Source organism: Hippocampus guttulatus, chromosome 21 (genome assembly GCF_054856545.1).
Source record: "Hippocampus guttulatus isolate MCC_2025c chromosome 21, RoL_Hgut_1.0, whole genome shotgun sequence".
Classification (NCBI taxonomy): Eukaryota; Metazoa; Chordata; class Actinopteri; order Syngnathiformes; family Syngnathidae; genus Hippocampus; species Hippocampus guttulatus.
In genome coordinates, this window is record NC_141281.1 from 12,124,258 (window position 1) to 12,151,526 (window position 27,269).

Genomic DNA, 27,269 nt, shown 5'->3' on the forward strand with positions numbered 1-27,269 from the left:
AGTTTAATACTCACACTGAGCATAATAATTTACCTTATCATCCATCCATCAATTATCTGAACTGCTTATCCTCACGAGGGTCGCGAGTTTGCTGCAGTCTATCCCAGCCGTGGACGGGAAAAGTTCGAAACTATGAATAGCTGCAGCCTGCATTATCGATTCGGATAACATGCGTTTCCTATAAAACGCCAGTAGATGGTGGTGTTTTACCATTTCTTTGAGCTTCAACTTGAGTCGAATAGGATGAATAGACGCGTTCAAGCACATGATCCCCACTGCACATTTTGGGAATGTTCATTCCCACCCCTGAGTAAGCTCGGGAGCCGTGAGGCTCTGCAGCTTAGTCGCTGCAATCAGAGGAATGGCTTCGAAGGGCTCCCATTGAAGGTTATGGCTCAGCAACAACGTGCATGTGAAGCAACCGCACCGCGTTTCCCTTCCGTTTTAGACCGTCGGAACAAGGAGACATGTCCAGAGACAGCATGACGGCCGTGCGAGGAGCTCATGGTGCGAGCACCAGCACCGGCGCTGCGGCGTCGCCCAAAGAGAACGGCCGCGCTCCGCCCGGCGCCCGCTTCCATCGCCCCTCTGCGGGGAACACGCCCGACGATGACAGCCCAGTGTCGGCCACCAGAGAGCTGGCGCAGACGTGGCTGCAATTCGCCAAGACCTTTGTGCTCATTTTCCCAATTTACGCCCTGGGCTACTTTGAGTTCAGCTTCAGTTGGATGTTGATCGGACTCGTGGTATATTTCTGGTGGAGGAGAAATGCCGGAGGGAAGCGCAGCCGATTGAGTCGGGCTTTGGCATTCTTGGAGCGGGAGGAGAAGAGCCTCGCGACGGGTCTTACCACCTCGGACCTCCCGCCGTGGGTAAGATGCCCTGGAACGTTCTGTTTTCCACCTGTACGACTATAACTTTGCTTGTCAGCTGACTGGAGGTGTAAAGCTGTGACTGGGGACCAGCTGTCCACGCTCACCCCCCTCACGTAAGGCAGTGACGTTAGACCTATAGTTCAAGTCTGAGCTAAATACAGCAGGGTACAATGTTGAACCAGACACCGTGTTATTTTAGGATTGAGTTTGCTCACTTTCTCTGTTTTAATCACGTTTTGTTATCCCTGTCACAGGTAATGTCAAAGATTTTGTATCAACACAGGACCAAACCTGCTGATACAGTAATCATTTTCAGAGATATGGTTTAAAGGACTAAAACAGATATTGGTATTTTGGACTTTAGCCTTTTATTATAGTTGAGTTACTTTTTGTCAAAGTAGCATCATGTGTGATACTGCGAGATTTGGTATCCAAATCAATACATTGCCTGTATTGTAGATACTGCTATCACATCGATACTGGTCTTGGTTTTGCCCCAATAAAAAGTGATAAAAAATATTTTCGGCTATGACACTTTCTGTTTTTATTGCTTTGAATAGAGTAATATCAGATGTGTACGAGACAGTATGATTTGGTATTGTCTGACACCGAGTAAATTAGGCTTTACACATACAGGATTTTGTAGCCAATCACCAATCAGTAATTAAAAAAAATAATACGACAACTGATCATTGATCCAATCAGAAGATGGGGCAATCTATCCCATCTATTTAACACTGTACAGACGACCCGCCGCTATTTGCCGCGATTTGGCCCATGAATAGCCAAAATTCATGATTAAGTGACGCCCATTGAAATGCATTCAAAAAAATAACATCCAAACCCTTAAAAAAAAATTTAAAAAAAACATTGAGAAACATTCAATACATGGAAAAATAGGGGAGACCCAATACCCACACTTGGCAAAACATTCATTCATTCATTCATCTTCCAAACCGCTCCATCCTCACTAGGGTCGCGGGGGTGCCGGAGCCTATCCCAGCTGTCTTCGGGCAGCAGGCGGGAGACACCCCGAATTGGTAGCCAGCCAATCGCAGGGCACACAGAGACCAACAACCATGCACGCCCTCACTCACACCTCGGGACAATTTAGAGTGATCAATCAGCCTGCCATGCATGTTTTTGGAATGTGGGAGGAAACCGGAGTACCCGGAGAAAACCCACGCAGGCCCGGGGAAAACATGCAAACTCCACACAGGGAGGCCGGAGCTGGAATTGAACCCGGTACCTCTGCACTGTGAAGTCGACGTGCTAACCACTGGTGGCCGCCCCCCCCCCCCCCGGCAAAACAATATAATAAAAATACTATAAATTTAGAAATAATTGGACTGTACATGCTGAGAAACCTTGCGTTATTAACGATGGTAGCTCAGAACATCCCTGGAGTGAAAGAGATTGTGTTTGCTGTAATATCTTATTTTGCAGATATTTTCCCATCGATGATGTCCTTGATTGAGTGGGAAATAATCTAATTATAATCGATCACCAATTTGATTTAAAATGCTAGATACAGTATTCTGGTAGATATCGATGCAGCCGATCAGACATGCAATGTCAGTATTGCTGATACCAATACCACCAATATCGATGATACTGGCGTTGACCAGACCAAATGTGTTAGTATGTCATGCCACTATGTGTTACCTTGATTAAAAAGTGACCTAAAATAGGAAGAGCAGAGATACCAGAATACCAGTATCTGTTTTCATCACTTATATGTTTGGTATCAGGTTGATACCGACTCATACGGTATCACATACAATCTCTGTTTTATGAATCTTGCGGTACATACAGCAGTCAATATATCAGTATGTTTTGATCACTTTTTATTCAGGAATTGGCAATGAGTTTGCTTTCTATCAAGGTAGTACCAAATCGTGCAGCACCCTACTCCTGTTACCCTGATAAAAAAAGTGACTTATTGGGTCCATCCATTTTCAACACTGCTTATCCTGAACAAGGTCACGGGGAGTTGCTGGAGCCTCTCCAGTGGACTCCGGGCAGAATAATGACTAGACCCTGAACTGGTCGCCAGTCAGTCACAGGGCACATGTCGAGACAAACGATCCTTCGCACCCACTTCCACACCATCACTGAGTGGGAAACGATCCCACGCTGCCCTGCCCGTACACAAGCCCGGCGGGTGTACCACTACACCATCAGCGACGACTTATTGGGTCACGAGGTGACATTTTGCAGTGGCTCGACCTGCACATGCACTGCTAAAATCGCACTTGGTTCAGCTTCCTTTTTTTTTTTTTACCTCAATCGCTGCAGCTTGGAGTGCTCGTGTCTCTCACAATTCTATCCACAGCCTCCTCATCCACGTTTGTTGCTGCCTTAACCCTGTCCTGACTTCTCACTTTTCGCTTTGTTGCTATTGAGCTCATAACAAGACGAGTCAATACGTCGCTCTAAGTAGCTCTTCATGTTCCCGTCGCCGTTTCATCCCCACGATAACATAAACGCCGTACAAGCACTTTGGCAGGGACTCCGGTGGGAATGACACCGTGTTCTGACTGCTTGACTGCGCGCTACAACTCGCACTGCTGCGTTTGGGGAGGGTGCGGTCTGTGTAATTGCAATGACTGGATGGCTCACGTTCAGTCAGTCCAGTACCTCATTGACCGCTTGAGCCGATCTGGCTAAGCGTCAAAGTGGGGCGAAAGGTGTGAGAATGTCAGCAATGCTGACGATTGCAGCTCGATGGATTTGATTTGTGCTCATTAACATTAATAAACTTTTGCTGTTGTGACAGAGATATTGGTTTGATTGGAATCCACGCTGCTTCTTTGTCCTTATGACATTGGGTTTTAGCGAAAAAGAAAAAGCAGCGGGTGTCCACTCCAATTGGTCTTAATTACATCTGCCAGTGCTGGGTTTATTTATGTGTTTGTTTGTGCGCAATGTTCTGTCTCCAAGTTTTGATATACGGTGCTGTGCCATAGATTTCTTGTTTTCATCAGCCTTTTCCACGGAGGGTTTTTCTTGTACTTTGGTTTTAGAGAGGCAGACTCTAGCCCAGCTGGTTGAACCGGACCAAGATCCTGACCCAATTCTGGGGTGGACCTTCCCGTATGTTCTGAGTATTATTTGATCCTGTCAGTTCCGTTTTTTAACAGGGCTAAGAAAAACCACCAGCAGCAGAATATCTTGATCACTAACAGGACTAGGACAAAAAAAAACACCAAAAAGATTGCATTGAAAAATAAAATACAGGCATTACCGTATTACCGTATTGGCCCGAATATAAGACGGTCCTGATTATAAGACGACCCCCTCTTTTTCAAGACTCAAGTTTGAAAAAAGACTTTTTGAACACCAAATTAATTTTTATACAGAAAATAATGACACTACATCTGAAACAAATGATTATAACAATATATTTGAGAGAAAAAGTATGTTATTTTAACTCATTCAAATCTTAATATGCGAACATTTAAATATGTAAACGAAAGTGAAATTACATTTGTATATGAATGGCTTCTGATTTTTGAAATGTAAATTACATCATAACTTCTCCTCAGCTGCCGGTTAACCTGGCCGATCTTCGACCCACCTTTCTCCAGATTTTCTCCATTTTCTGTTATCTCTTCTATTATCTTCTTCTCTTTTCTTTCTTACCGCTATTTTTATTTTTATTCTTCGTGACAGGGGTTCACTTTGGCCTGGGGAGTCAAATTCAGCATTCGCTTCAATGATATCTGGCGCCATCTAGCGTCGTGAATGGGTATAATGTCTAGACCCCGAATATAAGACGACCCCCACTTTTTCAGTCTTATTTCAGTGCAAAAAACATCGTCTTATATTCGGGCCAATACGGTATATTGTGTTATATAAGGTCAGGATTCAGAGTTCCCCTTCATGTTTTTTTCCAGTGACAGTGCTTTTAGTTTTTCCGTGTTGCTTTTTTTTCCCCGTGTTAACGTTTTGAGTTTCACTTTTGACTGGCAGTGATTTGACATCATGGTGAGGGGCTAATGGAAGGTCAAACTCAGGAAGATTGGAAAAATAAAATAATTATTACTTCAAAATGTCGAGAGGAGCCAGATGAGGTGGCTCGGGCATTTGATTAGGATGCCTCCTGGACGCCTCCCTGGTGATGTGGTCCGGTCATGTCCCATCGGCAGGAGGCCCCTGGGATGACCCAGGACATGTTGGAGAGAGTATATCACCCAGCTGGCCTGGGAACGCCTCGGGATCCCCCGGGAAGAGCGGGAAGAAGTGGCTGGGGAGAGGGAAGTCTTTGCTTCCCTGATTAAGCTGCTGCCCCCGCGAACCGACCCCGGATAAGCGGTAGAAAATGGATGGATGGACTTCAAAAATAGATGTCAGGAGAATCTAAACTTTCGCTCTGAAAAATACACAGTAATATAAAATATCCAAATACAGTACTGTATTTTTTTAAACATCTGTATTTTAGTTTTCAATGTAATCTTTTGTCTGAGCCATGATATATTTGCTCAATGTTATGTTCGATGCCAACATTTAATGACCTCATGATTAATTGTTTGGCTGAAGTTTTTATGAACTTGTTATGAGCTTATTCAAGCTTGGATGCATATTATGTCTGCGTCTCTGTCCTTGGCGTTGACCTTTAAAGATATTTTGCCATTTATCAGGCTTACAGCCCAACTTCGGGACTCGTCCGCTCTGTTTTCCTTGCAGGTCCACTTCCCGGACGTTGAGCGAGTGGAGTGGCTAAACAAGGTAAAAGAAGCCAGCGGCCGTCTTTTCGCATTATTCGCTTGAGTGAAGCCACGCCTGTACAGTACATTCCAAAGCCTTTCATAAATATTCATGATCCAACTTTCACTTATTGCTGTGCGATTCGCAGCGGGACCCCATCCTCCCCCTATCTAATATACGGGAGTTCTGCGGCAGTTACTGTACATAGTGATGGCCTTTTCGAATACTAATTGTTCCAATGAGTTTTGCTCTCCTTAATGGCAGACGGTGAAGCAGATGTGGCCCTACATCTGCAAGTATGTGGAGAAGCTGTTCCGCGACTCGGTGGAGCCTGCCGTTAAGGAGTCCAATGTCCACCTCAGCACCTTTCGCTTCAGCAGGATCGACATCGGAGACAAAGTGAGCATCCCTAATGATACAATGAATGTTGCCCATTCATTGTATCATTTATGCTGAGTTGTCTGCGGGCGTAAACGTCCTGGTGGTTAGCGCATTGTCGAGAGGTTCTGAGTTTGAATCTCCGAGGAAGTAGACGCAGCTCTGTTCCTACAAACTGTGTTATCGCCAGCAGTCCAGACAGACACCAAAGTCACAGAAATGAGAAACGAAAGTTTCGGTTGTGTGTTGCGGTGCAGCCTCTGAGGGTCAACGGTGTGAAGGTTTACTCCGAGAACCTGGACCGACGACAGATTGTCATGGACCTACAAATCAGGTACGAAAATAACTGTGCTGACTTCAGTGTTTGGGACAACAAAAAAGCCCTAGTCGGCTAGCTGAGCTCACTAGGCCCGACTACAAATCAAATTTATTCCATTGGCAGAAACGTTAACAGATGGCATATTGTTCACTTGTTTGCCAGCTTTGTAGGTAACACTGAGATCGACGTGGACATCAAACGCTACTACTGCAAAGCAGGAATCAAGAGCGTTCAGGTACGTATGCGTTTGGAGCAAACTATGCCCTGTGTGTCATCTTCGGTCCATGAAAGTGTTTTGTGGCCATTGACTTTTACGTGTCTCCTCCGAGATCTATTTGTCTTTCGTCTTTCTCACCTTGGGACGTAACCAACACAGACTCTGTAGCTCATTAGCGGCGTTGTCAGGTTAACGCCACAATGGCCGGCACGAGAGGTATTTCGCTTAGACGGCTCAGTAAGAGAGAGAGTGGTTTGTTATTTTCTTCATTAGATCTTAATATGGCTCATTTCTTTTACGCCGGGCTCCGAAGATAGCATTTTTAGCAGCAAAATTGTGGTATTCGTGCTAATGATATAATAGCGGTACCTTATTTCAACCAAACTTTGACCAAGTGGTAAATAAATGACATGTCTTGATGAATTCAAAGAAACTTTTAACTACATAATATACCATGAACCCAATTTCCACATATTCAATTCTCTTAGGATGCTAATAGGGTAGCCGCAGTTCACGAAATGAAGTTTCAGTTGCCATTGCGATTGCGCCGTTGACGCTGTGCCGCAATATTATATTATTAACATTTTAAAATTCGCAAAATAGATGAAAAAAAAACACACGCATCTGTACTTGCCTGGTGTCAATGACAGCAGCTGGGGTCCTCGAAAGAACCGGCAGTCTTTTAATCTCCCATAATTGTCTCAATATGTTAAGAATGACAGGGGGAGTGTGTGTTTGTGCGTGTGTGTGTGTGTTAACATGTTCCTGTTGTAATCCCTCAGATTCACGGCGTGTTGCGTGTGCTGATGGAGCCGTTGCTGGGCGACATGCCTCTCGTCGGAGCGCTTTCTCTCTTCTTCCTCAAGAAGCCTGTAAGTGTGATATATTATTGTGTATTTAAAGGGCCAGCAGGGTGAGTAGTGATTAACACATCTGCATCACACCTACGAGGTTCTGGGGTTGAATCCCAAATCCCGCGGCTTTCTTTCACTTCCCAAGAACACGCATGTTAGGTTGTCCATAAGGTTATATGCTCTATGATTGGCTCGTGACCAGTCCAGAGTGTGAAACTAGCATCGATGTCGTGGTACTTATCGTCCTTTCAACAACGGATGTTTGAACACAAACAATAAAGCAACACACGTAGACAATAACCAATATTCAAAGCCGTATATTCTTTATCCCTTCCGAAGAACGACTAAGCATATTTATCTTTGAAGAAATCTCTCTTTCAAGATGTGCAAACTGCTTGATTCTTGACCTTCTACTTATCTATTCGTCTTATTATTATTATGATGATGATGGTTTTTTTAAATAAAGTATAACACTGTAGAGTCCTATTGTTCTCAATAAAAAACACCACTGTATAAATAAATAATACATACTGATTATAATAAAACGGAAATTAATATTACTTTATAAATAATGCAATTATATATGTTGTAATATTTAAACAAAACATAATAAATAAGATTGCAAAATGTAGACATTAAAGTAAGATGAATAAATATTGTTTTTTAAAATGTCTAAAAGGTCCTTGCAAACATTTTTGGATTGAACACCAAATCTTTCCACTTTTGGGGTGATCCACTCTCTGCATTCAATAAAATTGCGCAGGTGTCCCTAATAGAGTGTCTGGGGAGTGTACGTGACATAATTGGACGCCGTGAAATACGATATTTCGGCCAAGCTCGTCTCACTGTCCCGGAGCTCATTGCAGCTTCCGTGCTGCGGTTCCTTTTATTTCTCACAGCCACACGATCTAGTTTCATTTCTCTTTGCTCTTCCGACACGCCGTTAACCACCTCGCCGGGTTATAAAAATCCACACTTTTGACCGATTTACAGCAAATGGGAGCACCCGGCGGAGCCGTATAGCAAAGCTTTTAATAGGCGGCCCCACTTAGTTGGCTTTTTCCTCACACCTGTGACTCGGAATCACTAAATTACCAAAGCTTGCTCGACACGATGCATTTCAATCAATTCTTCATCTGTATACCCGGCAATGTCAGTCACGTAAAAGCAATGCGGCATGTGCTTCTTCTTTGCAGTGAGCCATAAAAGGTGCGAGTGGCAAAAGAAATTTCCAGACCTTAAGAGGTCTCGTGGATCAGTGCGGTCATTATCCACCGTAAAGAGATTTTACCGCTGTGTATGTTGACATAATAACGTCAAATAAATCCGAATATAGGAAAACATACATGAGAACGGAGGTTCCGCAGTCAAATGCATCTGAAGTAGTGAGCGACCCAAATGTACTGGAAAAAATGTGGCAAAAGTCAAACAAAACATCATCTTTGACTTGATCTCACTGAAATTCGAAAGGATGTTTGGATGAATTCCACTTTTGCTTTTTTACATCCGCGTCCCCTCGGGCTCGCATTGCCGATGTCTCGGCTCACCTGTTTTCTCGGTTTGATTGTGTTTTGTTAGCAACGCGAGCCTGAGGGCAGTTGAGATGTGAATTTCATCTGACGGGACGGGCGTTAGGTGTTATTGGCCAAAATAGACGCCCCCCCCCCCCGATACGGATACTGCACGGGCAGCATATGTTGAGGATGGGGATTTTAGGGCGGGTTCATAAAGCAAATCATGCAAAGTTGGTTCAAGCGTGAAGACTTTATTGGCAACATTTCGTACGTCTGTCTCCACCGGTGTTATCTTCTGAACAAGCGCCACCCTAGAGGACGTTTATCAATTGCATTTTGCTCATCATAGCCTTGCATTCAAGATGTTAATGAGACCCCAGGGAGGGCTGCGACAGCTGCGATTAATCATTTAAGCAGATGTTTCCACGTGAGAATGTGTGCCCGCTGCCCCGCTTATGGATCTAGCTCATACGCTGCAGCCAAAGGAGATCACAGCAGAGTTGTAAAAACTCACTGGATGCTTCATTTGGGACATCATGGCAGTTGAGTTGGAAATGCAAACGCGTGTTACGGTAATGCGGCCCGGTGGTCCAGTGGTTAGAGCGTCGACCTCACAGTGCGGAGGTCGTGGGTCCGATCCCGGCTCCGGCCTTCCTGTGTGAAGTTTGCATGTTCTTCCCATGCCTATTTGGGTTTTCTCCGGGTGCTGCGGTTTCCTCCCACATTCCAAAAACATGCGTGGCAGACTGATTGAACACTCATTTTGTCCCTCTGTGTGAGTGGGAGCAAGGATGGTTATTCGTCTCTGTGTGCCCTGCCATTGGCTGGCAACCGGTTCAGGGTGTCCCCCGCCAACTGCCCGAGGATGGCTGGGATAGGCTCCGGCACCCCCCCCCCCCCCCCCCCCACAACCCGAGTGAGGATACAGCGGATCGGAAAATGGATGGATGGATGTTACAGTGATGCCTTGAGATTGTCATTATGTTTCTAACTCAATGAAATGAATGGAAATGTCCATCACAGTGGACTCCTGCTATTTGAAGGCCAGCCTGCCAACAGCAAAAATCCATCCATCCATTTTCTGCTCCGCTTATCTTGACAAGGGTCGCGGGGGTGTGCTGGAGCCTATCCCAGTTGTCTTCGGTACACCCTCCACTGGTTGCCAGCCAATCGCAGGACACACATAGACATACAACCATTCGTGCTCACACCTATGGACGATTTAGAGTGTTCATTCAGCCTGCCACGCATGTTTGGGGAATGTGGGAGGAAAGCGGAGTACCCGGAGAAAACCCACGCATGCACGGGGAGAACATGCAAACTCCGCACAGGAAGGCCGGAGACGGAATCGAAACCCGCACCTCTGTGAGGCCGACACGCTGACCAGTCGACCACTGGGCCGCCACCTCCTCCTCCACCAAAAAACAACAACAAAATTGTGATTCAAACAAAAAAAATAGCACTTTATAGTGTACTGCATAAAAAAGGTGAGTGTGAAGCGATCGGGATGAAAATCAGCACCTCTAAAATCTGAGACCGCGGTCCTCAGTTAGAAAAAGGGTGGAGTGCCCTCTCCAGGTGTGACATGAGATTCTACGCCAAGGAGAGGAGTTTGAGTACTTTAAGGTCTCGTCGACGGGTGAGAGCAGAACGGAGCATGAGATCGATAGGCAACTCGGCGCGGCGTCTGCTGTGATGCGGACTCCAAATCGCTTTGTCGCAGGGTGTTCGTGCTCTCCCGTCATCCTGGAGAGACTCAAGAGTCGCTGCTTCCCGGTGAGGTGTTCTAGGTACATCCCATCAGGAAGCAGGCCGCCCGGAGATGACCCAGGACATGCCGGAGGGACTACGTCCCCCAGCTGGCCTGCCGACGAATCCCTCGGGATCAACACTAGTGTTTGGATGAACTGAGCAAGCTGAAAAAAGTCTGACTCGTGGCCATGAATAATAAATGCATGTAGTCGATGATCCGTCGCAGCTACCTATCCACGTAAGCCTCGATGTATCGATTTTCATTATACGGCAGATCCGCAGGGCTTGTTGGGCGGCGCGGAGTCAAGTTGTGAATGGAAATGTGCGATTCAATGAAAACACCCTCTCGTCTGCTCTTTATCGCAGCTTCTCGACGTCAACTGGACGGGCCTCACGAACGTACTTGACATTCCTGGGCTCACGTAAGGCAATTTGCTTGTCACCTAAGAATAGCGAAATGAAAGTTTGTTTGTTTTTCTCCCTTTTTTCAAGTGAGATAATAGCTGCTCAGAGTCTTGGGAAATTACAAGCTAATGAGCAAATCAGTGGATGTCAATTAAGGAGTCTAATGCAGTTACTCGTTAAAGGAAGGAAAATGAAAAACCTTCCTTTGCGGTCCGAAACACACACACACACAAAAAACCCAAACTTCAAGAATCTTATTTCTCAGAAAGGCGGTGTGAACCTACCTAACCTTATTACACGGATAGAATATTGCGGCCATATTTGCCACTCCTTGCGGTCAGATTTATTGAATGAGATTTTGTAGATTTGCTGTAAAAAGGCTCTTAAAAACTTGGGCTTGCATAAACCTGAAGCTGTCTTGTTTTTACCATGACACAGGGGCCCCATTTTAGTCTCTAGAAAGCCCACTGAAGGCCTTACACCGAATATATGAAACAATATGAAAAAGAAACCAACAAGTGCTTGTTAGGTATTACAATATGTCACTTCAATGTTTTTTTTTCTCCCCCGAACAGTTCCAATAAGCTTTTTCTTTTGGAGTCATAGATTGCACTGTCCTCGTGGCTAGTTGTGGGAAGTAACAAAGTACAAATATTTAGTTTGGAAATTAAGTTTAGTAATTAAATAGATTTTTCAGATACCGGCATGTGTATTTATTTTACTGATTCATTTGTATTTTTTTTACAATTAGTCCCTACAATTAAAAACAGATATCAACGTGTATTTTTTTTGTTTGTTTATGTTTAATTTTCGTTTGTCTTTTTTGCTTTTACTCAACTACATGGGCCAAATCGGTATTTTTTTGAGTATCGCTAATCTAACTTTTGCCATCTCTGAGAATGGGAGACATGTTGGCACAAAAGTACTTGCTGCCCTTTTGTGATGTCCTTTGTGAGGGTGAAAAAGATCAACGTAGCAATACAATACTTGTGCGTGTGTGTGTGTGTGCGCGCGTGCGTGTGTGTGTGTGTGTGTGTGTGTGTGGTTGTTGTGGTGGCGGGGCGGTCACGTGAAAGGAGGTGTTGGCCGGTGAAGGAGAGGTCGCGGTGATGAAATCAGACAGACAGCATCAGCTGGCTGCGCCGCACGTGGTCGCAATGTTATTGTGCAACATGTGCTCAGTTAATAACGTAGCAATGTCTTTATTACTGCGGTGGTCCGGTTGTTTTAACAGAGGGAGAAGGCCCACCGTGGGGTGAGATTTGATATTGAAATAATTTCATTATATATATATATATATATATATATATATATATATAATATACTGCGATTGGCTGGCAACTGATTCAGGGTGTCCCCCGCCTACTGCCCGAAGACAGCTGGGATAGGCTCCAGCACCCCCCGCGACCCGAGTGAGGATCAAGCGGTTCGGAAAATGGATGGATGGATGGATATATAATATATTCTTCAATGGCGTGAACGAATTAAATAAACACAATACATGACAAAAAAAACCCCACAATCAATCTCAAAATATGAAGAGAATTTCAGAATCCTAAATAAATAATGAAATAATGAAATAGTTGCAAGCCTTAACCAAGAGAACGATCTGCTGTTGCTAGGCAGAATTCGTGACAAACCCCGCGAGAAAATCACCAGTCGCGGCCAGTCCCCTTTGCCCTGCCGTCGCCTGGGCAACAGATGGGCGGAAACCGGTCGTTGTAACTAAACGGACTCAATTGATATTCCAAACCTTTGTCCTTCTCATGTTACTTAGCTGTGAGTAAAGGCTAACTGTTGACATTTACGTAGTTTGACATTTAGACCTTTGCTTATTTATCAAATCAATCGGAGGCATGGGACATTTTAAAGATCAATACAGTATTTGGATGAGTAACCAGTTTGCTCTTTTCGAGCTTTTAAGAGAAGAAAAAGAAGTAATCTCATGCAACCTCTCTTTGCTTGATCTGACTGCGCTTTTTCTTGCATTTGCTAATCCATCCAAGGTGGCGTGACCCTCGAAGCCGCATTAAATCTGTCCCGACTGGAAGGGAATACAATACAATACAATACAAAACAGCTTTATTTATATCGAGCCTTCATGACCGCTGTAGCTTTAACGCAGCCATTAGAACTGGTCACAAACACGGACATGAAACCTATAAATCCAAATGGCATTATAAAACAAGAAATGAAAAACAAAAGTTACGAAGACAATCGATTCAACAAAAAGGCGCACCAACTTTGCGGGCTCACATCCGCAAGGGGCGAAATATCCTTGGAGGTCTTGCTTGTAGTCCTTCTTCCTTCGTTTAGTCGGCAGTCAACCGTGCTTCTGGTATTCTCTTTGTTTCATCATGGCTGCGCAGAGCTCACAAAGTAGTTGTCTGTTTCAGTGTGTGTTGGCGACTGCACATGTCAATTAGTGTTGGGCAGAAGCCATTTAGGTTACGATTGATCCCTGCCAATAATAATCACTCGATGGCATAGGAACACTAACGGGGAAACAACTCAATGGGGAATAAAAAGAGATTTACAGGCTCTTTATATAAGGCGCATCGGATGTTAGGGCGCACTGTCGCCTTTTGGGAAAATGGAATGTTTTTCGGTGCGCCCAAATGTGATTATTATGGACTCAGTTGATGCATGATGCTAAATTGCGAAGAATTTGAGTTTTGATCATTGCGCAAGCACCCTGTTGAGAGCACTTTGTTCCTTCTTTTTCGTCGAAATTGGTAAACGCGTATCCTGGTGAAAACAGTATCTATGTATTTTAAAGGTCTTGGTTGCACCCGACTGACACGTCATTTGGCACACATGTCCATCGTGAGAGGACAACCAAACATGAAAATAGGACCTATGCTGTGAAACACACAGCTGATCAGCCATTTCAGGGTTATGATCCCTTGCAGATGGAAAATCGTCGGCTAGAGCCCTCGTGCCCGACCCAAAATGAGATTAGAGGAAAATAGTTAAAACCCAGGGGGGTGTGCTTCTTCCCCATCTTGTCGATAAATGATGCAAGGCCTTCTGTTTGCATTGCTTCCCTCGCAGCGGCCTTTCTGACAGTCTGATTCAAGATATCATCTCATCCTATCTGGTCTTACCTAACCGGATAACCATCCCGCTGGTTGGAGACGTGGAACTCGCCCAGCTTCGCTTCCCCATGCCGAAGGTACCGGAGGAATGGCGTGGAACTCCTTGAACGGTGTGGGAATTGGCGCTTGGTTGTGCAGTCTGCGGGATTTGGTGACTGGTTTTAATGAGTTTTGCTGTAATTCCAAATTTGAATTGCCCGTGAACGGCAATGTAACATTACATATTTTATAATTTGATAAGTAGAAAGCAAAGCGTGGAGAGCCCCTGTAGCCAAAATGCAGTGAAATGGTGTAGCAAGTGAATGCCCTGATTAATCATTGCCAGCAGCCTGTTTCCTATCTTTGTGAAAGTCTGCTTCTTCTTTGACAATCATGCCATGTTTTTGTGGTTCAAAAAAAACAAACAAACATGATGAGTGGAGCCTAGAAACGTGACACGCGATTACAATGATTCCATTCGTCTGTCGTGTGTTCATCACACCTTCGAAGGGAGTGCTACGGATTCACTTTTTGGAAGCCCAGGATCTGGAGGGGAAGGATCAATTCCTGGGCGGGCTCATCAAGGGCAAGTCGGACCCGTACGGCATCCTGCAGATTGGCAATCAACTCTTCCAGAGCAAGACCATCAAGGAGACCCTCCACCCCAAATGGAACGAAGTTTACGAGGTGACAAGTTGCAGAGTTGCGTTTTTTTATGAAAGGTGCTCGTCGGCTGTTTGCACCGATAGTAAACAGTAATTGTCCTCGTCAGGCTTTGGTTTACGAGCACTCGGGTCAGCATCTCGAGATCGAGTTGTTCGACGAGGATCCCGACAAAGACGATTTCCTGGGAAGGTGCGTTTCCTCTCGTTTATCACGTCATGATGTTTGCCAATTATCGCTGGCGTGTCGCAAAAACGGATTTTCTGTCTTTGCAAATTTTCATCATCCGTTTGTCCGGTATATGCGCTTAAGATTTGATAGCAAATAAAAAAAAGACACTTGGAAATAACTAAACAGACCTAAAATGGCCCTTTGAAACCAAAATGAAGACGGACCGAAGACACCTGATAACTTTTTTTTTTTTTTTTTTTTGGGTCGCCCGCAGTCTGTTGATCGATATGACTGAACTCCACAAAGAACAGAAGGTGGACGAGGTGAGCGCCTGCTTTGCTTTCCTTCTTCCCCTCCTTTCAGTTTCATTCCATGCGCTTTGATGTCTTTTCAGGATCCGTTTCACAACATCGGCAAATGTGTCGAGATACCCCGCTCGCGTGCGCGTGTGTGTGTGTCTGTTTGTTGCGTGAGCATTAATGGACAGCCAGTCGGCTTTGAATAGACCAGAGGGAATAATGGAGCAGAGGCGGCCAAATCCACCTACAGTCTGCTTTTTTTTTTGACTCAACTGTTTTGCCTGGAACCATCACAATGAAAAATGTCTGAGCTGAATTCTGGCAGAAATGGCTGCGTTGAATTGTGAAAGAAAGCGCTCAATTTATTTAGGACATCAACCGCACTTGATGCAGCGCGGTTAATCGTACCCTTCTGAACTAGGACTTTTTTTATACATTTGGATTGCTGGAACTATTGTCTAAATTTAGTTCCAGTGTACGTTATCAAGGCCAATACTACTCTTGAGAGTCTTTCCAGAAATCTTTGGGGTGGGATTTTTGCGTTCCGGGAACTACACATACCAAGAAGTACAAGTGATCCTCTCGTAAGAAAATGCAGAGTTTTGAAATATTGGAAAAATATCTCTGGGAATGTTCTGGGCTTTGGTTCCTTTTCTATTATTAAACGCAATGTAAAGAATGAAACAGGTTATGCATCACTTGTTTGGTTAAACTGACCGCCACTAGATACTACATAAAAGACATCCATGAAAAAGACACTCACAACAGCCCAATAAGCTGCAAGAATATTCATCATCTTTTGCAGAGGATAAAGAATATATTCCTGCGAGTAGTGTGTGTTGCTGCACCGTTTCTATTCAAAGATGTGGCTTGATTATTTTTGTGCTTTCCGCAATGATTCAAAATGTCATCTGGACCAAGACATTTTGAGAGAGACCCTCCGAGAGATTCTTAGAATTTTGGGCAGGAGTTAAGTTTAGCCTGGGTTGTTAGCGGGAGTGACGGAGCGTCTTGGCTGAGTGTGTTTGTTAAGTCAAACGACTCGATTGATCCCAAAGATATTTTTGTGGCTCGGCAGTGGTTCGACCTGGAGGAGGCGCCGACCGGGAAGCTCCACTTGAAGCTGGAGTGGCTGTCTCTGCTATCCACGTCGGAGAAGTTGGAGCAGGTACGTGACCATCTGGGGCCGTTCATTTCCCGACGTTTGATCCGACCTTGTCTCGGATCGATCAGGTGCTGCGGAGCGTGCGAGCGGATAGGAGCCTGGCCAATGACGGCCTGTCGTCGGCACTGCTGGTCGTCTATTTGGATTCGGCGAAGAACCTGCCGGTAAGAAAAGTCATACGTAAACACACCAGTTGAGTAGGCGATGCCCACTTGTTCAAATACAAGGCATGGGTTAGTGTTACCACAAGGCTTAAGTTTCCTCTAGAGTTTGCTGGTTGTGTCCTTGGTTTCCGTGACGACTGAACTCCACGTGAACCCGCGTGATGCAATCCCCTCTCCCGTTCTTGACTATCGGCATCTTAATTGTCTGGATGTACTTTTGCTTCAAGGCGACCTTTTCAAAACAGATTGAAGATCAAATTTTTCTTTCCTTCTCGCTGAGCCAGCATTTGAAATGCTTGAGCACCGTTTAAAAAAGGAAAATCCCAAATCCACCATAAATGGTGAACAGTCACATTCGGGCATATTTTATAGGGGGTTTTTTTTTTCTTTCTTTTTTCATTTCAGTGGTAAGCCACAGAGGAAAAAAACAATACCAATTCAATTTTGTGCCACAAATTACTGCAAAATGAGTTGAGCCTAATTTAGGGTTCATGGGAGCCACTTTAAATGGCGGTGGGCTGCGTGTAATCATTGAAGCCATTGGTAACAATAACCAATGGGTTCAGTCACATCTTCAGTTAAAATTAGGGTGTACACACTCGTGCAACCACATTGCCTCGGTTGTTTGGATATTTTATTTATTGAATTATACAGGTTATAGGTCATGAAAAAAAAAGAAATGATATGACCTTTTTGCATGACAAAAGCCTGGCATTTGAACAAGGGCGTGTAGACTTTTTATATCTACTGAATTTCAATTGCGTTTATTTATTTATTTAAAGTCACACCTCTTCATACTCATTGCCTCTCCTCCTCTCCTCCCTCCCTCCCAAGAGCATCTTCAGCGGCAGCTTAGGTTGCGGCAATTTAAGCGAGAGGCGAGCATCCGGCCTGGTGTTTTGCGAGAGCAACAGCTCGCAGTATCGCACCATCGGCGTGAGTGGTTGAGCATGTCGGTTGTGTTTTGGCGGCACGGCCTGCTGACTAATCGGTTGGCTTGGAGTGACCATAAACACTCGCTATTAATACTGATGGTAAAATAACAAGAAGATTGAGAATCCATCCATCCGTCCATCCATTTTCCGATCCGCTTTATCCTCACGAGGGTCTCAGGGGGTGCCTGAGCCCATCCCAGCCGTCTTCGGGCGGGGGACACCCTGAACCGGTTGCCAGCCGATCGCAGGGCACCCACAGACGAACAACCATTCACACTCACAATCACACCCAGGGACAATTTGCAGGAATCGAACCCGGCACCTCTGCACTCTGAGGTTGACGCGCTAACATTTGTTACTTTGGCTCATTGGGTTTTTTCAGATCTTCGTTTGTGTTTTGGATTTGAATTTAAAAATGAAATACAACTGAATCGCGACGAGCTAGGATTCTTTCGGGTGCCACTTGAGGGAGTCCGTGAAGCAAACTTTTTCCGTCACCTTTACGTTCCTATTTTTGGAATGTGCAATAAAAGCCGCAGCCCGAGATTGGAACCCTCGCTTTGACTCGGAGACAGACATGCCAACTGCTTGGATCCCCACGTTGCCAGATTGACATTGGAACATTGGAAGTGCAGAATAGAATTAGCCATAGTTAGTGTCACAACGCGGACGTGCTTTGACTTTCAATGAAGGATCCCTGTTATATGTTTTTTTTTTTTTTTATGACTGTATTACTTGTCAAGGCTGATTTATAACAGGAAAGAGCCAGTGGACATGTTGTTAGACTGGCTGTCAGCTTGTCTAAAAGCGGTCCCTCCCTGCACTCCCCTCCAGATTCATATCGTTCATCTTTTTTGGATACATTTGCCCAACTTCCATCCTGCTAACAGTCGGGTGTAATGTTTCTATTTGTCTCCCCTAAAAAATCTCCTCTTTGGCTTGAAAAGAACAACCTGTCCGATTTCACCTGCGACGGGTTGAAGCAGGTCTTTAAGGCCTTGAAGGTAACGTGGACGTGAGAGCGCGGGGCCCGCGCGCTGCTGCACTGTGTTGAGGAGTTGTGATATGCACGCGTGATGTCATCTGGCATGCTTTCATAGTTTTACGCACTCGCGTGGTTGACACGCAACTTTTGTTTGCATTGTTTTCAATCGAGTTGACTGGCCACACTAAATTGTAACGCTTTGGTCCTTGGTTTGGCAGTAATTACGTATTCAAGTATTTTCTTCAGGTATCTTCAATAATAGCACAGTAATCCGTCGTTTATCGCGGTTAATGGGGACCAAAACCGCCCGTCATAAACGAAAATCCGCAAAGTAGCGACCAATTAACATATTTAAAAATTATGAACAAACGGTCCGCGAGAAGCTGCGAAAGTCAGCAAAACAACTGCGAGTCACATAGAGCAACATATACAGGACTGTACTCCACGTATATGAATTTATTTTTATTTTTATGAATATGTTTGAAAAAAGCCGCGATAAACGAACCGCGAAATAGCGAGGGATCACTGTATTGTCACAACATCGTGACTGTCCTCTTAAAGAATTTGAAATGGAATGGAGTGTCAAAACAATTTCAATGGCCAAATATTTAAGGGAATATTTTGTGATTGTGCAAATATTTACCGGTTAAACATCTTCATTTTTATAACGAAGCGAGACATGATGAATGATATATTTTTAAAGTCAAAACGGATCAACTTGAAAACATGTAACTTCATATCCAAATATTTTCCCCAAAATGATTGTGCATATACGGTATATACATTTTCCAAATTATTTTTAAAAATTCAGCCTTAAAAATGATACATTATACTTCTGCATAGTTTTACATTCAAAATGTTTAAATATTGTATTGAAATATGTTTTTAATGGTATTAATATTTTTCAATAAAACCAAATCTAAATGTTTGAAAATATTCAACTAAATATCTTTAAATAAATTCTACATTTTTCATTATGTTGCCCAATATTTTTGAATTATGACCTGTATAGGGTTAACGCCATTACTTAGCTCCACAGCAGTATGTCCCTTAGCTTTTTTGTGCATTATCATTTACATTAAGATAAGGTAGAATATATAATGCGTAGGGCTTGTTGAGCATCTATTATTTATGGGAAACCTCTCAGATCTCGCATGAAAATACGGGACTGTCGTCTTGCATGTGTAATGGCGGGCGGTTATTCGTAAGACATACAATCGCAGAATTGCAGCATGAACGTCTTGATATCGATTTCCTCTCTTCTCATAGTCGGCAAAGAAGAGCAGCGGCAGCGAGCCGAGCCCCTTTGTCCAATTAACCGTCGGGCACAAAACGCAAGAGAGCAAGGTGGGTCTCGCCTTCGGCCTGCTGTGTTTGAGATATTGATTATGTTTTATGTATGTATGCTCGAGTGCATGTTGAAGTTCTACAACAGCTCGGACAGCATTGATGATCCAATTCATGACCTGGACCAAAAAAATGTATTTTACGCCATGTCCGCTTGAGGTCTTCACTTTCCACCCTGTAATATCTGCGAGTGTGTGTGGATTTATAAGGTGGGGCCTGGCCTGCCGAGTGACGTGGGAGTCAGCGAATGAGAGTTTAGAGCTGGCTGTTGTAAACTCAGGTTAGCGTCTGGCTAACAACTGTTAGCCAGTCTGCATGTCGTGCGTCTCATTATACAGTGGTACCTCTACTTACGAACGTCTCTTCATTCAAGTTACGAAAAGCCTCAACGGGAAATGATTGCCTCTTGTTACGAAATCAATTTCAAGCTACGAAAGGTAAAAATACAGGATGGGCTGCTATTTGCATCTCCGAGTTTCCTGAACACAACGTACTATCATGTCATCGTGTGATCATGTGTGCTAGCGTGCCACGCGCCCTCGGGCTCTTTGAAAGGCAATTTACAACAGAAAAGTGATTATTTTTATTCATCATTCTCCGGTACTTGAAATGTTGTGACCGGTCATTGTACGTAAGATCATTTTTATGTGATCGTGGCCCCCCGAGTTGTTATTATTGTGAAGGCAGTTTTCAAAGTGTGGATCTACTTAGATTGTGCAGATTCACCTGATAAACTGTTTTAATGAAGCCTTTCTAATTAACTGTGACAACTCTACATTAGCACTCTCATTCGCTGCACTTTTGAAGAAAAAAATCTTCCTGCCTGTTCTGAAAGGTCCGCTACAAGACCAAGGAGCCTTTATGGGAGGATTCCTTCTCATTTCTGGTCCACAATCCCAGGAGGCAGGAGCTAGAGGTGGAGGTATGAGACGGATTTGGGGTTTTATACCTTTGCACCAATTTTGAATGTCATTTCCTGCTTCCCTGCGCAGGTGAAAGACGAGAAGAGCAAGTGCACCTTGGGTAATCTGACCGTACCTCTGAGCGGCCTTCTGGCCGAAGAGGACATGACGCTGACGCAGTGCTTCCCGCTCAAGAACTCCGGTCCCAGCTCCAGCATCAGATTTAAAATGGCCTTGCGGGTAAAACTGGCCCGGTGCACGTACATTTTAAACCAACTATAGTCTCTAAAACAAGACTGTGGAGGTGGAGGGGCCGGCATTTTGAGGACTTTACTTTAATATGCATGTCGACATATTTTGAAAATTCAGCCACGTAGCCTGCCCACTGTTATTTAGTAACATGAAAATAGGTAGCCATGTCTGTCACAAGCAGAACAATAAATAGCTTTGTAGAACCCATCCCTGAAAATACATAGGATGTCTGCCATTTTGTTTTGGAGTGGCCATTTTAGGTTAACCCTAAACCGTTTATGTCCTCTTTTAACCTCGAAGATGTGATACTCCTTTAACATTTGTAACCACTCACTGTCATGTTAATTCAAAATCCTTGAAAAAAAACCCACCTCTTGTGCCTTCACAGGTGATTGCAAATGATTTAACCTTTCACGATGCCAACAGAAAACCAATTCATGTACTGTTTAGGGGACGGAAACGCTGTCCTGTCCAGCCACGCATAACGCACATACCAAAAACCGCCAGCGTTTTTGAGGGAATTTTGGTCAATTTCGGGTTACCTAGAGCATAATGTCAAAGTTGAATTAGCATTTAGAGGTTTGGTGATAAAAAAGGTGTGGGGGGGGGGGGGGGTGGTGAGGTCCCTTGTTCGTTGTTGCTTGCGGCTTCAATTTGTTTTTAGAACTCTCTCGGGGAATGTATCTTAGCCACGGGTCATAGTTTGCCTGGCCTCGCCACATGAACATAGCAGGTTTTTTGCTCTTCATACTTCAATACAATAAATCATGACTGTCAGGGTCCTTTTTCATGCTCATGAGGGGCTTGAGTACATACAGCGCCATACTAGCTGAAAGATGGCCAAAGAATGGCCTGTTCCCTTCTTTAATCCGAGTCGCCATGAATTTATACAATCATAAATCTGTTGAGATTTTTTGCCTTTATTTTGCCATCAAATTACCGGTAATTAAAATCTTGACACTTATTTGCTGAAAATGACACCTATTCACTGTTTTTGTGCTCGTTCATTAATGCCCTCAGACAGCGGTCCCCAACCTTTTTTGCCCCATGGACCGGTTTAATGTCAGACAATATTTTCAGGCCTTTAAGGTGTGACGTATAAATACAACAAAATAATATGATATGACCTGGATGAAAAGTGTGGTATTTTTCTAAACATAATAATCATGACACAACCCGAATCGTGACACGAGGAAAGTCCTATCTGGCCGCAATGCTCTACGGTAACGTTTAAATGTGCCTTCAAAGTAAGATACAAAGTGTATGAAAAATACAACTCACCATCCCGGCATATATTGCAGTGTGCGCTTGCTGCATGGGAAACTCCCGTTGTGATAAATCCGTATTTTAAGGACTCGTGATACTGTCTATGAAATGCAGCCCTTCTTTTTCTTGGAAGTCGTAGGCTCCTCTTCTGTCTCCTGGCTGGGCTTTTTCTCCTTCCCAAAGATGTTTGTTTTACTCATTTAGCTAGCCGCCGGGTTTCATTTTAGCGCTAACCTATCATGTAACCGAGAAGCTTGCTTGACCCGCATCAAGAGTGACATACTCTAGACAGATGTAACAGAGAATCCGGTAAATTTTCAAAATAAAACTTTCTTTCAGATTCCGAAATAAATGAAACGGAAGTATTGTAAGTCCTTTCTTATTTCTGTGCAGCCCGGCACCAAATGACCCACGGAGCGGAACTGGTCCGCGGCCCGTTGCTTGGGGACCGCTGACCTAAGATGCCACAATAGTGTAAAGGCACCAAAGCCATGACTGAATAGGAAAGTGGTATTTGGTGCCCAGGAAGTGTGTTGAAATGACTGAGGGATCAAGATTTTTATGGCAGGGCAGAGCTAAAAGCTACGAAGAGTCTTTTGACCCGTTGAGTGGCTATTAAAAAGTCTACGTAAGGCTAATGTCATAAGATCAATTTAAAATGACAAATTCAACTGTTTTGGGATCATAGTTGGTGAAGTATTTGTGGTTCAAACTACTAATACAGTTAATTATACACATTTTGGGTGAGGTTTGTCGGTGACTTGGGTTTTTCACTATTAGCAACATGAACAGGAGTGCTGTTTGAAGTAATGAGTCATTGTACTGCTCCCGGGGCCTTTCCACCGCATAATTACACGAGACCAAAATAAATATATTGAAATGCATTGTTGAGAGTCATGAAATTGCCCTTTCATGAGTGTAAAACAATCTATTTCATACTGAATGACTCGATACTCTTATGTGTCATTAGGTCCTATCACTGGAGAAGCAGGTCTCGTCAGACCAACCTTCTTCAGTCCGGGTCCGAAAGTCCAGCTTACCCCAACCGGCCGCCTCAACCGGAGCGTCCACCTCCGACTCGCCGCCGCCTCATTCGCCCAGCCCGCCCCCTCTTTTGCTCACCCCGCCTCCTCTTCCGCCCCCGCCCGCACATGCCTCCTCTTTTACGCCGCATCACCGGGACGGCGAGCCGTACGCCTCCAGCCCGCTGCGCAGTGTCTCCAGCATATGCGTCGGTATCTCGGCCTCCCAGAAGCACCTGGCCCACAACGAGTCCACGCCCAGCTTGGCCTCGGACATCTCGCTGCCTTTCGCCACCCTGGAGCTTCAACAGAGGCTTCGACAGCTGCGCAAGTAAAATCACTCATTGATAATTTATCAGTCAATTTCCTGTTTGTTGACCTTTTGCTATATTGCCAACAACTCTCTTGACTTTATTTCAACGCGGTTATTACCTCCACCGTTGACATTTTCCTGTACCAATTACAGTGGTACCTCGACTTACGAATGTCTCTTCATACGAAATGTTCAAGTTTGCGAAATGCCTGAACAGGAAAATATTGCCTCTTGTTACAAAATACATTTCAAGATATGAAAGGTAAAAATCCAGTGCAGGCTGCTCCTCGCAGCTCCGAGTTTCCTGAACGCAACATACTTATAGCTGCTCTGCCATCGGCTATTACCGAGCATCATCCTCGTGTTCTATTAACTAAGAGGGACTTCTACCGTATGGGTCCAAGTGTGTAGATAGATTGTGTTTATGCAGCGTCCTCGTTATTCGCCCTTCGGGCCATGAGGCGTTCCGATAGTTTTATGTAAATGTGAACCACCCAGAAAAATTCTTCACCAGTCCTGCGATCGCTCACCATGCTGATGTTTGCCCTGGACATTTTCCAAGGATTGTTAAAAGCCGACAAAAGCAAACGTCCTTGGATCAGTTCTTGACAAAACGCCAGGCAAAAACCACTTCTGAGAGAGAACATGGACAAACGAGGGCGAAAAACGATGAGGACCCAGTGAAAAGTTAAATGACCATCATTTTGATTCTTTATTCTTTGTTTGTTTGTTTTTTACATTATACACAACTCTCATTTACTTTGCAATACAGTAATCTAATTGTAACATGTATTTGTTACATATTTGGATGCATTTCTATGCTTTATAAAACATTTATGTCTGAATTTTGGGGGGCTTGTAACGGATGAGGGCATTTACGTGGAAAATGCGTCTCTACTTACAAGATTTTCTCGTTAAGAAATTTCCTCCAGAACCAATTAATTTCGTTAGTAGAAGTACCACTGTAATTCATTTTCGTCGTAGACCGAAAACATTTGTTTTATAGATGCAGAAGTGGTTAGTTATATGCACACGAGATGAAGGCCTTGGCTGTGGTCTGACTGACTGACTGACTGAATGTCTGATGTGCTTACAGTGGCTCGACCCCGAGCCAGTTCCCCCTGGGTGAGGTCCACCTGACCGTTCGACATAGCGCCCAACGCAACAAACTCATCGTGGTGGTTCACGCGTGTCGGTAAGCTTGCAAATTGACGGAAAATGCTCAACGTTTGACTGTATATGTTTTGTAAGTACGTCCCATTTGTTCCTCTCATTGGGTGTGGCGTCCGCTAATAATTTATCATTCACACAATGATAACCGGTGAGCCCATAAGGCCACAAAACTTGACATGGAGCTATTACGGGATGTCACGCTTACACACAAGGTGCACACTTTCAATCGTGGAGACAGCACTTCATACACTAAACTCTGCGCACGTGGCTTATGGACACATCACAAAACACAGCTTTCGTTGGGTGTGGGCGTGTGTTTCCCTAGAAATTTGATAGCCTTCTCAAAAGATGCCTCGGACCCCTTTATCCGTCTCTACCTGCTGCCTGACAAGAGCCGCACGGGCAGGAGGAAGACGGCCACCGTGAAAAAGCGCCTCAACCCCGTTTATGATCAGACGTGAGTTTTGCATATCAGAACCATGTGGCACATGAGCTTGTTGACAACAATTTGTTTTGGGGAGATTGAAAGTGCAATACACTTGCGCCTCGATGTTGTTCGTGTAGTCCAAAGGCGTTTGTGCGCATACTTGCAGATTTGAATTCAGCGTGTCAATCGTGGAGCTCCACAGGAGAACTCTGGACGTGGCTGTAAAGAATGGAGGAAACATCTTGTCCAAACACAAAGGCCTATTGGGAAAAGTAATGCACATTTCCTCTCTTGTATGTGTGTGGCTGTTTATTTTTTCGAGTCGGAATCAGAATAATTTCCGGTCTGCAATGTAAAACTTAACCTTGTACAATTGTAGGTGCTGGTCGATTTGAGTGGAGAAGATATCGCCAAAGGATGGACGCAATGGTAAAATTGCATTGAGTTGTATATTTTAAAATTGTATTTTATTATTTTATCTTGTATGATTTATTAATGGGCAATGTCAGTTTTACTGTCAAAACACCACATATACACATTAGAAAGATAAGACTATAACAAAACATTCAACAAAAACAACAACAAAAAAATAGTACAGGAAAAATCTTAAGAGGTATTAAAAAAAAGTGATGTGAATTAAATTTTGTAAAAAAAAAAAAATCTATTTTTGAATGCATTTTTTGTGTTATATTCCATTTTGGGTCAAATCACCCTATTTAAAGCACATCCAGGATTTGATAGCAAATAAAATGTTTGCATGACAAAAATTTAGTTTTTTGTTGTCAAAATCAGGAGAACAAATGATCATTTTTATCTTGTAGGTATGAGCTGAGCGAAGATGGTTTGTCTTCACAAAGGAGCATCCAAGACACATTTACATAGTGACCCTAATTGTAACCATTTTATTTCTGTACTGTACATTTTTGTCATATAGAATCATTTCAGCATGCATTTTCACTTTCTGACTCTTGTCGGCGCATCCAAATATTGTAACATATTGTTAACTTAATGAAAGGTCTTGTCGCTGTCTGTGGTGTTGCTCGTACGAAACTTAGCAGGGCATTAAAAAAAAAAAAAAAGTGACAAAATTCTTACCAAAGCAGCGGAATAAACCCCGTAAGTCGGCAGTTGTTTGTATTTTGTCCTGCAGTGGATGGTTTGACTTTGTTATGTATATATTTATTTTGATTTCAACTATGGAATGCACATCAAACTGAATGCTTTGTGTAATTTTTAGGTGGACTTTGTGCAATATTATTTTGGACATGCATGCTCTCCACGGCAAGAACCTTTTGTGAGCATTTTATAGGGCTGCAAATGATGTAGAAAAAAAATATATATACTTGAATTTAGGGTTTGGTGGGTATTCAGACCAGATGTGAGCCAAGAAACCAGACTAGAGACAACTGTTCACGTGTGTTTTTTGTTTAGTTGTGTTTTCTTTTTTTTTTTTTTTTGGGGGGGGTGGGGGTTGTTGCAGGGCTTCCAAGAAACTGAAGCTTTGTATATGTTGTTTTTTTGTTTTTTGTTTTTACGATGCAGTTTTAACTGTTTGTGCTTGTTGGAGCTTTTTAATCTAACCCGTGCCTTAAAAAAAATTAAAAAACCTCACCACCGTGTAATTCTTGCCTTCTTAAAGTTATTGATTTCAGATGACGTGACTTTTTGATGAATAAATTGTTTTCTTTGTGAAAATGGTGTGATTTATTTTTCAATAAACATAAATATATATTTGTTTTTGTACATACGTATAAATGATATATACTTAGATACGTATTAATTTTATGATGAGGAAAAATATGAATGAATAATGTTTTCGTCCTTGCTCAGATGGTCCCGGAATGTACGAGAGTGGCGAATGGTGATGTGACTCAAATTTCTAACACAATTTGCGAACGTAAAATTAAGTCAAAACGTATTCTAGTATTATCGATATATTGATTACCCAGTGGTTAGCACGTCGGCTTCACAGTGCAGAGGTACCGGGTTCAATTCCAGCTCCGGCCTCCCTGTGTGGAGTTTGCATGTTCTCCCCGGGCCCGCGTGGGTTTTCTCCGGGTGCTCCGGTTTCCTCCCACATTCCA

The 27,269-nt window shown here is 43.7% G+C and overlaps 1 protein-coding gene across 3 annotated transcripts; it reads left to right on the top strand.

Moving 5' to 3' along the window:
• The first annotated feature begins 301 nt into the window (after positions 1-301).
• esyt2b (extended synaptotagmin-like protein 2b) lies at positions 302-26,880 on the top strand. Of its 3 annotated transcripts, XM_086102408.1 has the most exons (24): positions 302-872; positions 5,565-5,606; positions 5,850-5,984; positions 6,221-6,297; positions 6,445-6,517; positions 7,282-7,371; positions 10,986-11,041; positions 14,079-14,199; positions 14,612-14,788; positions 14,874-14,956; positions 15,210-15,258; positions 16,313-16,402; positions 16,468-16,563; positions 17,398-17,499; positions 18,446-18,502; positions 19,753-19,830; positions 20,666-20,752; positions 20,823-20,972; positions 23,221-23,603; positions 24,682-24,780; positions 25,084-25,215; positions 25,352-25,457; positions 25,565-25,614; positions 26,007-26,880. In XM_086102408.1, exons 1-24 carry the CDS (start codon positions 468-470, stop codon positions 26,065-26,067), a joined length of 2,799 nt encoding a protein of 932 aa, XP_085958534.1. In that variant the 5' UTR covers positions 302-467; the 3' UTR covers positions 26,068-26,880. The 3 variants fall into 3 exon arrangements, with proteins under 3 accessions (XP_085958534.1, XP_085958532.1, XP_085958533.1); XM_086102406.1 differs by lacking the exon at positions 17,398-17,499; XM_086102407.1 differs by lacking the exons at positions 17,398-17,499; positions 18,446-18,502.
• Positions 26,881-27,269: the final 389 nt, after the last annotated feature.